This window comes from Oncorhynchus masou, chromosome 11 (genome assembly GCF_036934945.1).
Source record: "Oncorhynchus masou masou isolate Uvic2021 chromosome 11, UVic_Omas_1.1, whole genome shotgun sequence".
NCBI lineage: Eukaryota > Metazoa > Chordata > Actinopteri > Salmoniformes > Salmonidae > Oncorhynchus > Oncorhynchus masou.
Window position 1 is genome coordinate 58816242 of NC_088222.1, and position 15560 is coordinate 58831801.

At 45.7% G+C, this 15560-nt stretch overlaps 1 protein-coding gene across 6 annotated transcripts in view; it reads left to right on the top strand.

Annotated features, from left to right (window-relative positions):
* LOC135548887 (glutamate receptor 4) overlaps positions 1-15560 on the top strand; it is a 184262-nt gene that overhangs the window by 99837 nt on the left and 68865 nt on the right. For all 6 annotated transcript variants that reach the window (XM_064978952.1, XM_064978956.1, XM_064978955.1 and 3 more), the window contains 2 exons: positions 8805-8989; positions 14691-14744. In XM_064978952.1, coding sequence (XP_064835024.1) covers positions 8805-8989; positions 14691-14744 — 239 coding nt within the window. The remainder of the gene's footprint in view (positions 1-8804; positions 8990-14690; positions 14745-15560) is intronic.

Sequence of the window (15560 nt, forward strand, 5' to 3'; positions counted from 1 at the left end):
GACACTGCTGCTGTCAAACCGACCAGCGTGGAGCACTGACCCCGTCAAACCATTTCAGAGGATTTTCCTGTACTGACACTGCAGCTGTCAAACCGACCAGCGTGGAGCACTGACCCCGTCAAACCATTTCAGAGGATTTTCAAACCATTTGGAGCACAGAGGATTTTCCTGTACTGACACTGACAGCGTGGAGCACTGACCCGTCAAACCATTTCAGAGGATTTTCCTGTACTGACACTGCTCAAACCGACCAGCGTGGAGCACTGACCCCGTCAAACCATTTCAGAGGATTTTCCTGTACTGACACTGCAGCTGTCAAACCGACCAGCGTGGAGCACTGACCCCGTCAAACCATTTCAGAGGGACTTTTGGAGCACTGTCAAACCATTTCAGAGGACTGACACTGCAGCTGTCAAACCGACCAGCGTGGAGCACTGACCCCGTCAAACCATTTCAGAGGATTTTCCCTGTACTGACACTGCTGAGCAGAGGATTTTCCTGTACTGACACTGCAGCTGTCAAACCGACCAGCGTGGAGCACTGACCCCGTGGAGTCAAACCATTTCAGAGGATTTTCCTGTAAACCGACCAGCGTGGAGCACTGACCCCGTCAAACCATTTCAGAGGATTTTCCTGTACTGACACTGCAGCTGTCAAACCGACCAGCGTGGAGCACTGACCCCGTCAAACCATTTCAGAGGATTTTCCTGTACTGACACTGCAGCTGTCAGCGTGGAACCGACCAGCGTGGAGCACTGACCCCGTCAAACCATTTCAGAGGATTTTCCTGTACTGACACTGCAGCTGTCAAAACCACCACAAACCATTTCAGAGGATTTTCCTGTACTGACACTGCAGCAGTGACCCGTGGAGCACTCAAACCATTTCAGAGGATTTTCCTGTACTGACACTGCAGCTGTCAAACCGACCAGCGTGGAGGTCAAACCATTTCAGAGGATTTTCCACTGACACTGTCAAACCGACCAGCGTGGAGCACTGACCCCGTCAAACCATTTCAGAGGATTTTCCTGTACTGACACTGCAGCTGTCAAACCGACCAGCGTGGAGCACTGACCCCGATTTTCAAACCATTTCAGAGGATTTTCCTGTACTGACACTGCAGCTGTCAAACCGACCAGCGTGGAGCACTGACCCCGTCAAACCATTTCAGAGGATTTTCCTGTACTGACACTGCAGCTGTCAAACCGACCAGCGTGGAGCACTGACCCCGTCAAACCATTTCAGAGGATTTTCCTGTACTGACACTGCAGCTGTCAAACCGACCAGCGTGGAGCACTGACCCCGTCAAACCATTTCAGAGGATTTTCCTGTACTGACACTGTCAAACCGACCAGCGTGGAGCACTGACCCCGTCAAACCATTTCAGAGGATTTTCCTGTACTGACACTGCAGCTGTCAAACCGACCAGCGTGGAGCACTGACCCCGTCAAACCATTTCAGAGGATTTTCCTGTACTGACACTGCAGCTGTCAAACCGACCAGCGTGGAGCACTGACCCCGTCAAACCATTTCAGAGGATTTTCCTGACTGACACTTGTCAAACCGACCAGCGTGGAGCACTGACCCCGTCAAACCATTTCAGAGGATTTTCCTGTACTGACACTGCAGCTGTCAAACCGACCAGCGTGGAGCACTGACCCCGTCAAACCATTTCAGAGGATTTTCCTGTACTGACACTGCAGCAGTCAAACCGACCAGCGTGGAGCACTGAGCGTGGAGCACCCTGCAGCTGTCGTGGAGCAACCCCGTCAAACCATTTCAGAGGATTTTCCTGTACTGGACACTGCAGCTGTCAAACCGACCAGCGTGGAGCACTCAAACCATTTCAGAGGATTTTCCTGTACTGACACAGCTGTGCAGCGTGGAGCACTGTCAAACCTGACACTGCAGCGTGGAGCACTGACCCCGTCAAACCATTTCAGAGGATTTTCCTGTACTGACACTGCAGCAGTCAAACCGACCAGCGTGGAGCACTGACCCCGTCAAACCATTTCAGAGGATTTTCCTGTACTGACACTGCAGCTGTCAAACCGTCAAACCAGCGTGAGCACTGACCAGCCCGTCAAACCATTTCAGAGGATTTTCCTGTACTGACACTGCAGCTGTCAAACCGACCAGCGTGGAGCATTTTCCTGACTGACCCCTGTCAAACCATTTCAGAGGATTTTCTGTACTGACACTGCAGCTGTCAAACCGACCAGCTGGAGCAGACCCGTCAAACCATTTCAGAGGATTTTCAAACCTGACCAGCGTGGAGCACTGACCCCGTCAAACCATTTCAGAGGATTTTCCTGTACTGACACTGCAGCAGTCAAACCGACCAGCGTGGAGCACTGACCCCGTCAAACCATTTCAGAGGATTTTCCTGTACTGACACCATTTCAGAGGATTTTCCAGCTGTCAAACCGACCAGCGTGGAGCACTGTCAAACCATTTCAGAGGATTTTCCACTGACACTGCAGCGTCAAACCATTTCAAACCATTTCAGAGGATTTTCCTGTACTGACACTGCAGCAGTCAAACCGACCAGCGTGGAGCACTGACCCGTGGAGCACTCACAAACCATTTCAGAGGATTTTCCTGTACTGACACTGACACTGCAGCAGTCAAACCGACCAGCGTGGAGCACTGACCCCGTCAAACCATTTCAGAGGATTTTCCTGTCAAGCTGTCAAACCGACCAGCGTGGAGCACTGACCCCGTCAAACCATTTCAGAGGGATTTTCCTGTCAAACCTGACACTGACAGCAGTCAAACCGACCAGCGTGGAGCACTGACCCCGTCAAACCATTTCAGAGGATTTTCCTGTACTGACACTGCAGCAGTCAAACCGACCAGCGTGGAGCACTGACCCCGTCAAACCATTTCAGAGGATTTTCCTGTACTGACACTGCAGCGTCAAACCGACCAGCGTGGAGCACTGACCCCGTCAAACCATTTCAGAGGATTTTCCTGTACTGACACTACAGCAGTCAAACCGACCAGCGTGGAGCACTGACCCCGTCAAACCATTTCAGAGGATTTTCCTGTACTGACACTACAGCAGTCAAACCGACCAGCGTGGAGCACTGACCCCGTCAAACCATTTCAGAGGATTTTCCTGTACTGACACTGCAGCAGTCAAACCGACCAGCGTGGAGCACTGACCCCGTCAAACCATTTCAGAGGATTTTCCTGTACTGACACTGCAGCAGTCAAACCGACCAGCGTGGAGCACTGACCCCGTCAAACCATTTCAGAGGATTTTCCTGTACTGACACTGCAGCTGTCAAACCGACCAGCGTGGAGCACTGACCCCGTCAAACCATTTCAGAGGATTTTCCTGTACTGACACTGCAGCTGTCAAACCGACCAGCGTGGAGCACTGACCCCGTCAAACCATTTCAGAGGATTTTCCTGTACTGACACTGCAGCTGTCAAACCGACCAGCGTGGAGCACTGACCCCGTCAAACCATTTCAGAGGATTTTCCTGTACTGACACTGCAGCTGTCAAACCGACCAGCGTGGAGCACTGACCCCGTCAAACCATTTCAGAGGATTTTCCTGTACTGACACTGCTGCTGTCAAACCGACCAGCGTGGAGCACTGACCCCGTCAAACCATTTCAGAGGATTTTCCTCGTGCATTTCTTCCTTTCAGTTTTCTGCGTCACTTTCATCTCTGTGGACAAAGCTGGTTAAAATGACATCATTCCAACCACCTTACCAGAACTGCCCATTGAGATGATAACTGTTATCCACCTTCCTATCTATGACCCGGTAAGATTTGGAATATCTTGCTCTCGACTTCTCCTGTACTGTACTCAGCAACCTTTTCCAATCTGCTCCTGTCTTAACTGCATTAACTGCAGATCAGTGGAGATTAAAAAAATTACCACTCTGCTTTGGAAGTAGTGAATCTGTCTCTCCTTCCCTCTCTGTCTCTCCTTCCCTCTCTGTCTCTCTCACTCTCTCTCTCTCTCTCTCTCTCTCTCTCTCTCTCCTTCCCTCTCTGTCTCTCTCACTCTCTCTCTCTCTCTCTCTCTCTCTCTCTCTCTGTCTTTCTATGTCTCTCTCTCTCTCTCTCTGTCTTTCTATGTCTCTCTCTCTCTCTCTCCTTCCCTCTCTGTCTCTCTCTCTCTCTCTCTCTCTCTCTCTCTCCTTCCCTCTCTGTCTCTCTCTCTCACTCTCTCTCTCTCTCTCTCTCTCTCTCTCTCTCTCTCTCTCTCTGTCTCTCTCACTCTCTCTCACTCTCTCTCTCTCTCTCTCTCTCTCTCTCTCTCTCTCTCTCTCTCTCTCCCTGTGTCTAACTTTCTCCATAAGACAGATGTGTACCAAACAGCGGGGTCTCCCAGTCAGGATGAAGGACTCAGTTTAAAAGGTTAGGTCTCTCGGGAGTGTTGTGCTCTCTCTCTCTATTCGGACCCTCTCCATCACTCTCCATCTCCCTGTAGTTTACTGCAGTAGACCAGCGCTCATTGAAAGTCATTCATTTCATATAACCACTGCCTCCTAGTGGCAGTGAATGACCGTGTGCAACGAGGAGCGGGAGAAGGAAATGGGGGAGGGGGGGCTGTACTCTGTGCTGTTCTGTGGTGCAGTCAGGCAGCTACTGCGATGACGCTGATTGCGGTTAGCTGCTGCTCTACACACAGCCCCGGGCTACAGATTCATCAGTTGGTAATCAGTGGCAGGAAGGCAGAAAAAAAGGTGTGTAGAAAGGCAGGCAGGCGGATAGAAAGGTGGGCGGACAAGGAGGAAGGCAGGCCTTAGCGCTCGTCTCTGGTTGGTGGGGCTGGTATAAGGGGACTGAGGCATGTGATTGCAAATAGAACAATATAGGATTTTGTATCATTACATAGAAACAAATTATTGCTGCTGCAGTGGGCTGTTATGTGTCTGCCGTAGGCCTCACTTTAAGGAGAGAGGGAGAGTCTGTGTGTGGGGAGGTCTTGTGTGTGTGTGTGTGTGTGTGTGTGTGTGTGTGTGTGTGTGTGTGTGTGTGTGTGTGTGTGTGTGTGTGTGTGTGTGTGTGTGTGTGTGTGTGTGTGTGTGTGTTTGTGCGTGCGTGCATGTCATTTTCTGTTCGTTTGTGTGTGTACATGTGTGTGTTTCTGTGCCTCGTCTATACTCTATAAGCCTTAATGGTTGCACTTAGATTCTTTGTTGACAGGGCCTATTATGGGCTTTGCTTTCATCTCCACTGTGTAATTGCATTGATATCACTGACATGAGAAGTGAAGTTGCACCTGGTTCTCTGACTGAAACACTGTAATCACAGCCATATACAGTGGGACAAAAAAGTATTTAGTCAGCCACCAATTGTGCAAGTTCTCCCACTTAAAAAGATGAGAGAGGCCTGTAATTTTCATCATTGGTACACTTCAACTATGACAGACAAAATGAGAAGAAAAAAATCCAGAAAATCACATTGTAGGATTTTTAATGGATTTATTTGCAAATTATGGTGGAAAATAAGTATTTGGTCAATAACAAAAGTTTATCTCAATACTTTGTTATATACCCTTTGTTGGCAATGACAGAGATCAAACGTTTTCTGTAAGTCTTCACAAGGTTTTCACACACTGTTGCTGGTATTTTGACCCATTCCTTCATGCAGATCTCCTCTAGAGCAGTAATGTTTGGGGGCTGTTGCTGGGCAACACAGACTTTCAACTCCCTCCAAAGATTTTCTATGTGGTTGAGACTGGCTCGGCCACTCCAGGACTTTGAAATGCTTCTTACGAAGCCACTCCTTCGTTGCCCGGGCGGTGTGTTTGGGATCATTGTCATGCTGAAAGACCCAGCCACCTTTCATCTTCAATGCCCTTGCTGATGGAAGGAGGTTTTCACTCAAAATCTCACGATACATGGCCCCATTCATTCTTTCCTTTACACGGATCAGTCGTCCTGGTCCCTTTGCAGAAAAACAGCCACAAAGCATGATGTTTCCACCCCCATGCTTCACAGTAGGTATGGTGTTCTTTGGATGCAACTCAGCATTCTTTGTCCTCCAAACAAGACGAGTTGAGTTTTTACCAAAAAGTTATATTTTGGTTTCATCTGACCATATGACATTCTCCCAATCTTCTTCTGGATCATCCAAATGCTCTCTAGCAAATTTCAGACGGGCCTGGACATGTACTGGCTTAAGCAGGGGGACACGTCTGGCACTGCAGGATTTGAGTCCCTGGCGGCGTAGTGTGTTACTGATGGTAGGCTTTGTTACTTTGGTTCCAGCTCTCTGCATGTCATTCACTAGGTCCCCCTGTGTGGTTCTGGGATTTTTGCTAACCGTTCTTGTGATCATTTTGAAGTTACAGGTCTGTGAGAGCCAGAAATCTTGCTTGTTTGTAGGTGACCAAATATTTATTTTCCACCATAATTTGCAAATAAATTCATAAAACATCCTACAATGTGATTTTCTGGAAAAAAAATTCTCATTTTGTCTGTCATAGTTTAAGTGTACCTATGATGAAAATTACAGGCCTCTCTCATCTTTTTAAGTGGGAGAACTTGCACAATTGGTGGCTGACTAAATACTTTTTTGCCCCACTGTAGATATATGGGCCACTAGCCAACTAGTCATTAGCTCTGTCTATATCCAATAGGACCCTAGCCAGGAAATGTCAGTTTGCTCATAGTCTATAGGACTTTTACAAAGCACAAACCTAGTATATTGTCAGAATTGTCCTCTTGGGGTTGTTATCATCTGGGTCATGTTCATTAGGCACCAAATGGGAGAAAACGGACTGAAACTGAAACTATGGACCCGACCCATCATTTTATTTTCCGTTGCAAGAGAATTTAAAATGTTTTAGGTTCTATTAAATTCTTCCTGAATTTAATTCCGCTGCTGTATCGATTGCTCCATACATTCATTGCAGAGTAGAATCGCTAGTGGGCGTAGCTTTTTGCTGGATCGATGTGGACGGGTGGTCAGGCTACTAATGAACACAACCCAAGGGTGGATTTAAAAAACTCACTCTTGTGAACTCTATAAAATCGACAGGATTTTTAAAATGTATCTTTTGATCTTGTGGTGTTATTTATGTCAATGTGGTCTGTGCATTTCAGAAAAAAGTTTTGCAATGGAAATCAAAAGTTGCCATTTCTTATTGGACAAATGCAGGTAGTCCCAGCCCTGTTTCCACCAGTTTTATTCCTTTTGATGCCTAATGAACACAGCACAGGTCTTCCACTCCTCTGTCACCTAACACAGTTGTGTGGTAAGTCAGTTAAGAACAAATTCTTATTGTCAATGACGGCCTAGGAACAGTGGGTTAACTGCCTTGTTCAGGGACAGAACGACATATTTATACCTTGTCAGCTCGGGGATACGATCTTGCAACCTTTCGGTTACTAGTCCAACGCTCTAACCACTAGGCTACCTGCCACCCCACATGTATATACACACTCGCATTCAAACGCACACACATGGACATACACACACGTAAATAGTGCCACACGTGCACTCAAACCTATACAGTTGGTGGCTTGGGGCTTGGAATGAAGGGAAAGTTTTTTTGGGGGACGGGGGGAGATCTCAGATGGTTTAGGGGAAGCTCTTGGGGAACTGTGGGAGGATCTTGGATGGTTGGTGGCCTGGCTGTTGGGAGCTTGGGCCGGTGGCCAATAGATTGCAGGTTCGGGTCCCCGTCTTGACTTGGTGGGAGATCTGTCGGCGTGATCCTTGGGCGGGGCGCTTGGCCCTGGTTGCTCCTGTGAGTCGCTCTGGATGGGAGTCTGTTAGATGGCTGTATGTAATGTAAATGTTGAGCGGCTTCACTGCAGGTAGATTGTATGTTTTAATATTCAATAATATATAGCTTTCTTATTTTTTAAAAACTGAGGCAGTGGTGTGTGTGTGTGTGTGTGTGTGTGTGTGTGTGTGTGTGTGTGTGTGTGTGTGTGTGTGTGTGTGTGTGTGTGTGTGTGTGTGTGTGTGTGTGTGTGTGTGTGTGTGTGTGTGTGTGTGTGTGTGTGTGTGTGTGTGTGTGTGTGTGTGTGTGTGTGTGTGTGTGTGTGTGTGTGTGTGTGTGTGACCGACCATCGTCCTTGTCCTCCTGGCACAGACACAGAGAGACACCACTCTAATAGGGTGCACAGGAAAAGAGAGTGAGAAAGGGGGGTTGGGTTGCCAGACGTGGATACTCACAGGTTAATCTACTAATTGGGAGCAGAGGGAGAAAGGTTGCCAGATTGTGATGGCCACCAGGAAGGGCCGTTTAAGGGGGACATCTGTTCCTGTTGGAGAGGAGACAAGAAGCACCGTGTGGGGCTCCCCTGACTTCCTCTCATCCCTCTATATATACAAGGCCCCGTCTGGCCCCAGCAGTCCAGGGTCCCCCTCTAGAGCACCAATGGTTCCTACCACTCCATCAATCGCTGATCAAAGAGACTATGCCATCTACTCAATTATGGGGGTTTTGTTACTGGACTTGTTAGTATTAAGAATCTGCGTAGTAGCAGGGTTAGAACTCTGAACTCAACACAGAGAAATAGGTCTAATTGGGCTCAGGGCTTCTTGGGGGAGCACATGCTTGCTGTTTTTGTAAAGCCAGGGTTTTTAGATTGTGGCGTCAGCTTGATGATATCAGTAATAATCAGCAACATGGTTCATTCGTTCCATTTGAAACCTTCTATGCCTCAACATTTCGGCACTGTAAATTAGTGTAAGATCAGATGTGATGATGCAATGCATCTGACTGTTATACATTCAGTATATCAATGTTTTAATTGTTTCTATGTAAATAAAGTATTGGAATGACATGCTGTGATCTGATTGGCTGTTGGCCCCTCAGGTTATGCCATACTGCAAGCCATCATGGAGAAGGCGGGCCAGAACAGCTGGCAGGTGAGCGCCATCTGTGTGGAGAAATTCAACGACGCGGCCTACCGGCGCCTCCTGGAAGACCTGGACCGACGGCAGGAGAAGAAATTTGTCATTGATCTGGAGGCCGAGAGGCTCACCAACATGCTGGAGCAGGTGAGATCAGTCAGTCAGTCAGTCAAGGCAGGCAGTGTGGTGGCTAATTTCTGCATTACCAAATGAGGAGAGTTACAAACTTCACACACCAGTCAGAGTTATACTTAAACTACATCTTTAATAATAAGAGCTTTGCATTAGCAATGACTTTCAATGATGCGCCATTTCTAATGAGCCATTGAAAGTGACAACACAAAAGTAGATTATAGCCAAGATACACACACCACGCACAACATATATGATGAACAACAGATAGATAGAATGGTCACAAGGTTAAGATTTGTATGAAAGATATCTATAAAACATAGCAGACAGTTACTGCTGTGTCAACAGTTTTCATTGTATAGACCAGTGTCTGGCCCTCCTACTCCAAACTGGAACCATCTCTCCCTGGTAATGTATAGAACAGAACCATTAGCTCATGTTCTCTGGAATGCTCTTTAGGCTTTATTACCCAAAGACATTGTAAATCTCCTCTGTCAGTGTTATCTCATATAGGCCCATCCTCAGTAAAACACACACACACAATAGTTAACAGAATACTCTATTATGTCGAATAAAACAACCATTATAATGCAATACAAGCATTATAACATAATCTTGCAATTTGCCAGACAACAGGCAGTTAGGCAGTCAGACAGGATTTTGAGAGGCTCACCAACAGGCTGGAGTAGGTGAATTAATCAATTCATCAATCAATCAATTGTGACCAACCGGTCTCAAGTAGCAACATTTTAAATTGTGGTTTTTACATTGGACAAAAGTAGAGACTCAGAGCTAGAAAATTGTATATATCATACACTACAGTCGAGTAGAATGGGAAAGTAATTCTGCTTTGAAAGTTGATAAAGTTGTAACCCCACTTTTGAGAAAATGGCTCTTAAATGTTTTCGGTCCAGCTACTGGAGAGCTTTTTGACTACACCCTTTCAGCATGGTTCAAACCCACTTAACCTCTAGCGTAGAGCAATCCCGTATCCGGGAGCGTGATCATAGCCTCAAGCTCAATAGCATAACGCAACGTTAACTATTCATGAAAATCGCAAATGAAATGAAATGAAATAAATATATTGGCTCACAAGCTTAGCCTTTTGTTAACAACACTGTCATCTCAGATTTTCAAAATATGCTTTTCAACCATAGCTACACAAGCATTTGTGTAAGAGTATTGATAGCTAGCATAGCATTAAGCCTAGCATTCAGCAGGCAACATTTTCACAAAAACAAGAAAAGCATTCAAATAAAATAATTTACCTTTTCCAAAAAGGACCCCAAGCGGACACCTGGTAAATGTAGTCTCTTATGGTCAATCTTCCAATGATATGCCTACAAATATGTCACAATGCTGCAGACACCTTGGGGAAACGACAGAAAGTGTAGGCTCATTCCTGGCGCATTCACAGCCATATAAGGAGACATTGGAACACAGCGCATTCAAAATCTGGGGCATTTCCTGTATGAAATTTCATCTTGGTTTCGCCTGTAGCATTAGTTCTGGGGCACTCACAGATAACATCTTTGCAGTTTTGGAAACGTCAGAGTGTTTTCTTTCCAAAGCTGTCAATTATATGCATAGTCAAGCATCTTTTCGTGACAAAATATCTTGTTAAAAACGGGAACGTTTTTTTATACAAAAATTAAAAGAGCGCCCCCTATATCGAAGAAGTTAAGCCTTATACCCACCCATCTCTTTAAGGATTCACATGTGCTAAACAGGATTAATATGGTAGTGTAGTAAACAACCAAAGATTTCAAGACTTTAGGATGGTTTATACTACGTCTGTAGACAGTTGTCACAGTGACATCATGAACATTCTATTGTTGTCCGACATCAAACTTGTCATTATTGTTATAAAAAAGTATAAACACAAAAACGACAGGCTGCATGACATCAGCAGCTTGGTGGTCCAAAATAGCTTAACTGGAATATTTTAACACCAATAAACCCACCCATTTAAAAATTTATGAATTATATGTCAATCTAGCAAACCATGCAACTAAAAGCAATTTTACAAGTCCTCAACTGGCAGCTTCATTAAATAGTACCCGCAAAACACCAGTCTCAACGTCAACAGTGCAGAGGCGAATCTGGGATGCTGGCCTTCTAGGCAGAGTTGCAAAGGAAAACCATATCTCAGACTGGCCAATAAAAAATAAAATATTAAGATGGGCAAAAGAACACAGACACTGGACAGAGGAACTCTGCCTTGAAGGCCAGCATCACGGATTCGCCTCTTCACTGTTGATGTTGAGACTGGTATTCAGCAGGTTCTATTTAATGAAGCTGCCAGTTGAGGACTTGTGAGGCGTCTGTTTCTCAAAGTAGACACTCTAATGTACTTGTCCTCTTGCTCAGTTGTGCACCGGGGCCTCCCACTCCACTTCCTAATCTGGTTAGAGCCAGTTTGCGCTGTTCTGTGAAGGGAGTAGTACACAGCGTTGTACTAGATCTTCAGTTTCTTGGCAATTTCTCACATGGAATAGCCTTCATTTCTCAGAACAAGAATAGACTGATGAGTTTCAGAAGAAAGTCCTTTGTTTCTGGCTATTTTGAGCATGTAATCGAACCCACAAATGCTGATGCTCCAGATAATCAACTAGTCTAAAGAAGGACAGTTTTAATCTTCTTTAATCAGGACGACAGTTTTCAGCTGTGCTAACATCATTGCAAAAGGGTTTTCTAATCAATCAAATCAAATTTATTTATATAGCCCTTCGTACATCAGCTGATATCTCAAAGTGCTGTTCAGAAACCCAGCCTAAAATCCCAAACAGCAAGCAATGCAGGTGTAGAAGCACGGTGGTTAGGAAAAACTCCCTAGAAAGGCCAAAACCTAGGAAGAAACCTAGAGAGGAACCAGGCTATGTGGGGTGGCCAGTCCTCTTCCGGCTGTGCCGGGTGGAGATTATAACAGAACATGGCCAAGATGTTCAAATGTTCATAAATGACCAGCATGGTCGAATAATAATAAGGCAGAACAGTTGAAACTGGAGCAGCAGCACGGACAGGTGGACTGGGGACAGCAATGAGTCATCATGTCAGGTAGTCCTGGGGCATGGTCCTAGGGCTCAGGTCCTCCGAGAGAGAGAAGGAGAGAATTAGAGAACGCACACTTAGATTCACACAGGACACCGAATTGGACAGGAGAAGTACTCCAGATATAACAAACTGACCCCAGCCCCCCGACACATAAACTACTGCAGCATAAATACTGGAGGCTGAGACAGGAGGGGTTAGGAGACACTGTGGCCCCATCCGATGACACCCCCAGACAGGGCCAAACAGGAAGGATATAACCCCACCCACTTTGCCAAAGCACAGCCCCCACACCACTAGAGGGATATCTTCAACCACCAACTTACCATCCTGAGACAAAGCTGAGTATAGCCCGCAAAGATCTCCGCCATGGCACAACCCAAGGGGGGGCGCCAACCCAGACAGGAAGATCACATCAGTGACTCAACCCACTCAAGTGACGCACCCCTCCTAGGGACGGTATGAAAGAGCCCCAGTAAGCCAGTGACTCAGCCCCTGTAATGGGGTTAGAGGCAGAGAATTCCAGTGGAAAGAGGGGAACCGGCCAGGCAGAGACAGCAAGGGCGGTTCGTTGCTCCAGAGCCTTTCTGTTTACCTTCCCACTCCTGGGTCAGAATACACTCATATGACCCACTGAAGAGATGAGTCTTCAGTAATGACTTAAAGGTTGAGACCGAGTTTGCGTCTCTCACATGGGTAGGCAGACCATTCCATAAAAATGGAGCTCTATAGGAGAAAGCCCTGCCTCCAACTGTTTGCTTAGAAATTCTAGGGACAATTAGGAGGCCTGCGTCTTGTGACCGTAGCGTACGTGTAGGTATGTACGGCAGGACCAAATCGGAGAGATAGGTAGGAGCAAGCCCATGTAATGCTTTGTAGGTTAGCAGTAAAACCTTGAAATCAGCCCTTGCCTTGACAGGAAGCCAGTGTTGGGAGGCTAGCACTGGAGTAATATGATACCGTTTTTTTGGTTCTCGTCAGGATTCTAGCAGCCGTATTTAGCACTAACTGAAGTTTATTTAGTGCTTTATCCGGGTAGCCGGAAAGTAGAGCATTGCAGTAGTCTAACCTAGAAGTGACAAAAGCATGGATTAATTTTTCTGCATCATTTTTGGACAGAAAGTTTCTGATTTTTGCAATGTTACGTAGATGGAAAAAAGCTGTCCTTGAAATGGTCTTGATATGTTCTTCAAAAGAGAGATCAGGGTCCAGAGTAACACCAATGATCAATTAGCCTTCTAAAATGATTAACTTGGATTAACTAACACAACAGGCCAATGGAACACAGGAGTGATGGTTGCTGACAATGGGCCTCTGTACACCTATGTAGATATTCCATTAAAAATCAGCCGTTTCCAGCTACAATAGTCATTTACAACATTAACAATGTCTACACTGTATTTCTGATCAATTTGATGTTATTTTAATGGACAAAAAAAATGTGCTTTTCTTTCAAAAACAAGGACATTTCTAAGTGATCCCAAACTTTTGAATGGTAGTGTATATTTTTTAAATTAACAAAATACTTTTTCACATAGGTAGTGCAGTGGAGCTTTAATAGTCTTGTAGTCGTGGATCAATATAACTGCAGTGCGGGCAATTTTTTTTTCTTTCCAGCAGTGCCCCCCCCCCCATGTCGATAAAAGAATCGCAGCACCCATACCCACAAACTACTTCCTGCAGCTATGCGCCACTCTGTTGCCTGTACTGTATGTAGTCAGAGTTGAATTAACCGAATAACCCCCTTCTCTGTTTCATAGTGTACTACTCCGCCGCCCCCAGGCAACCAGTGTCTCTATCTCACATTTCAATTATTCAGTAAATTTCCACTCCGGCATGTCACTGTGTTAACAACTCAGTGTGTGTGTTTGATCCCTGGAAACACAACCAACAGTACCCGTCATATCTCTGTAGGCCTCAGTACACACAACATCTAAATTAGCAGCTCAAATCTTCTTTTTTACCTCTGCATGGGTCCCTTTTTAAAGGGTAATTAAAAAATATGTGTTTCTTATTTTTAACTTCCCTCAGGTGTTATTGTTTCCTCCAAACCGTTTTTCATTTTGTTACCTGGTTATTTAGAGATGTCCAGAAAAATGTAGCTCGCATTTTAAGAGAATGGAGCTATGCTAGTGGAAACAGATTGTATTTGTAAGCACATTAGGCTAAAACTTTAAAGACACAACAAAGCATTCATAAAGTCTTAATAATCAGGTCGTAGATACCTCACAAATCATCTATAAGCAGAGTCATACTACGAGGCGATGTAAGCGGCAGCTGTCTTGAGTTCAAAGTCTGTTTAACTATTTGAAATCTGCTTGTGTTCGATGATGACAATGATTCAATGAACATTCTCTCTCGATCTCTCTCTCCATGCCGGGAACATTGTCATGTCTTGCCTCGCCTCAAAGTGTCTGTCTGTCTTTTTCCTTGTGTGGCACTCATCCGGATGCCTACTCATTTGTTTAGACAGTAGGCACATCTGATTTCTCCCCATGAAAGACAATGTTCATGCGGAGACAAGCCGCACACACTGGGGTGTCATTCAACTGACAGCCAATTAAGCTTGCTAATGCTAATTCAGTCAGGTTCACTTAAAATCTGTTGAACGTTTGTCCCTTTCCAGTCGGGTTGACTTAACGTTTCTCCTCCCCTTCTCTCGCAGATTGTCAGCGTCGGAAAACATGTCAAAGGCTACCATTACATCATGGCTAACTTGGTGAGGGGGAAATATCCTGGCATGTCTCCTTCTTCTCTCTGTCTCTCTTTCTCCCCCCCCCGCCCATCTCTTCTCATCTATGTAATTAGTATGCAGCCCATTTCCACAGTGACAGTGTATTAATGATGTCCAGAGTAGGACAGCTCAGTGTGTGTGTGTGTGTGTGTGTGTGTGTGTGTGTGCGACACAGCATTGGAGGCATCAGAGCACTGGGCTGAGAGAGATTACTGTTGGCACAATCCTTCTTACCAGACTCTCTGCTATAGAAGCAGGGCGTCGACAGAATTCAGACTCAGCCGGTGATCTTAGAAAAGGCTAGGGGAGAATTCGGAGAAGTGTTTGGTTTCCTTTTATGTTGTGGTATCCCATACTGTACAGGGTCCTGTCTCTGTTTCTCTCCCTTTCTCGCTCTCTTTGCCTGTCTCCCACTCTGTCTTTCTCTTCCCCTTCTTCTTCTCTCTCTCTCCCCATATCTTGCTTTATTTCTATCCCTTTTTTTTGCCTCCATCACTCTCCTTACCTCTATCTATAAATGTCATTCTCTTCCTCTCTCTCTTCTTCTCTGCCCTCTGCCTCCATCACTCTCCTTACCTCTATCTATAAATGTCATTCTCTTCCTCTCTCTCTTCTTCTCTGCCCTCTGCCTCCATTACTCTCCTTACCTCTATCTATAAATGTCATTCTCTTCCTCTCTCTCTTCTTCTCTGCCCTCTGCCTCCATCACTCTCCTTACCTCTATCTATAAATGTCATTCTCTCCCTCTCTCTCTTCTTCTCTGCCCTCTGCCTCCATCACTCTCCTTACCTCTATCTATAA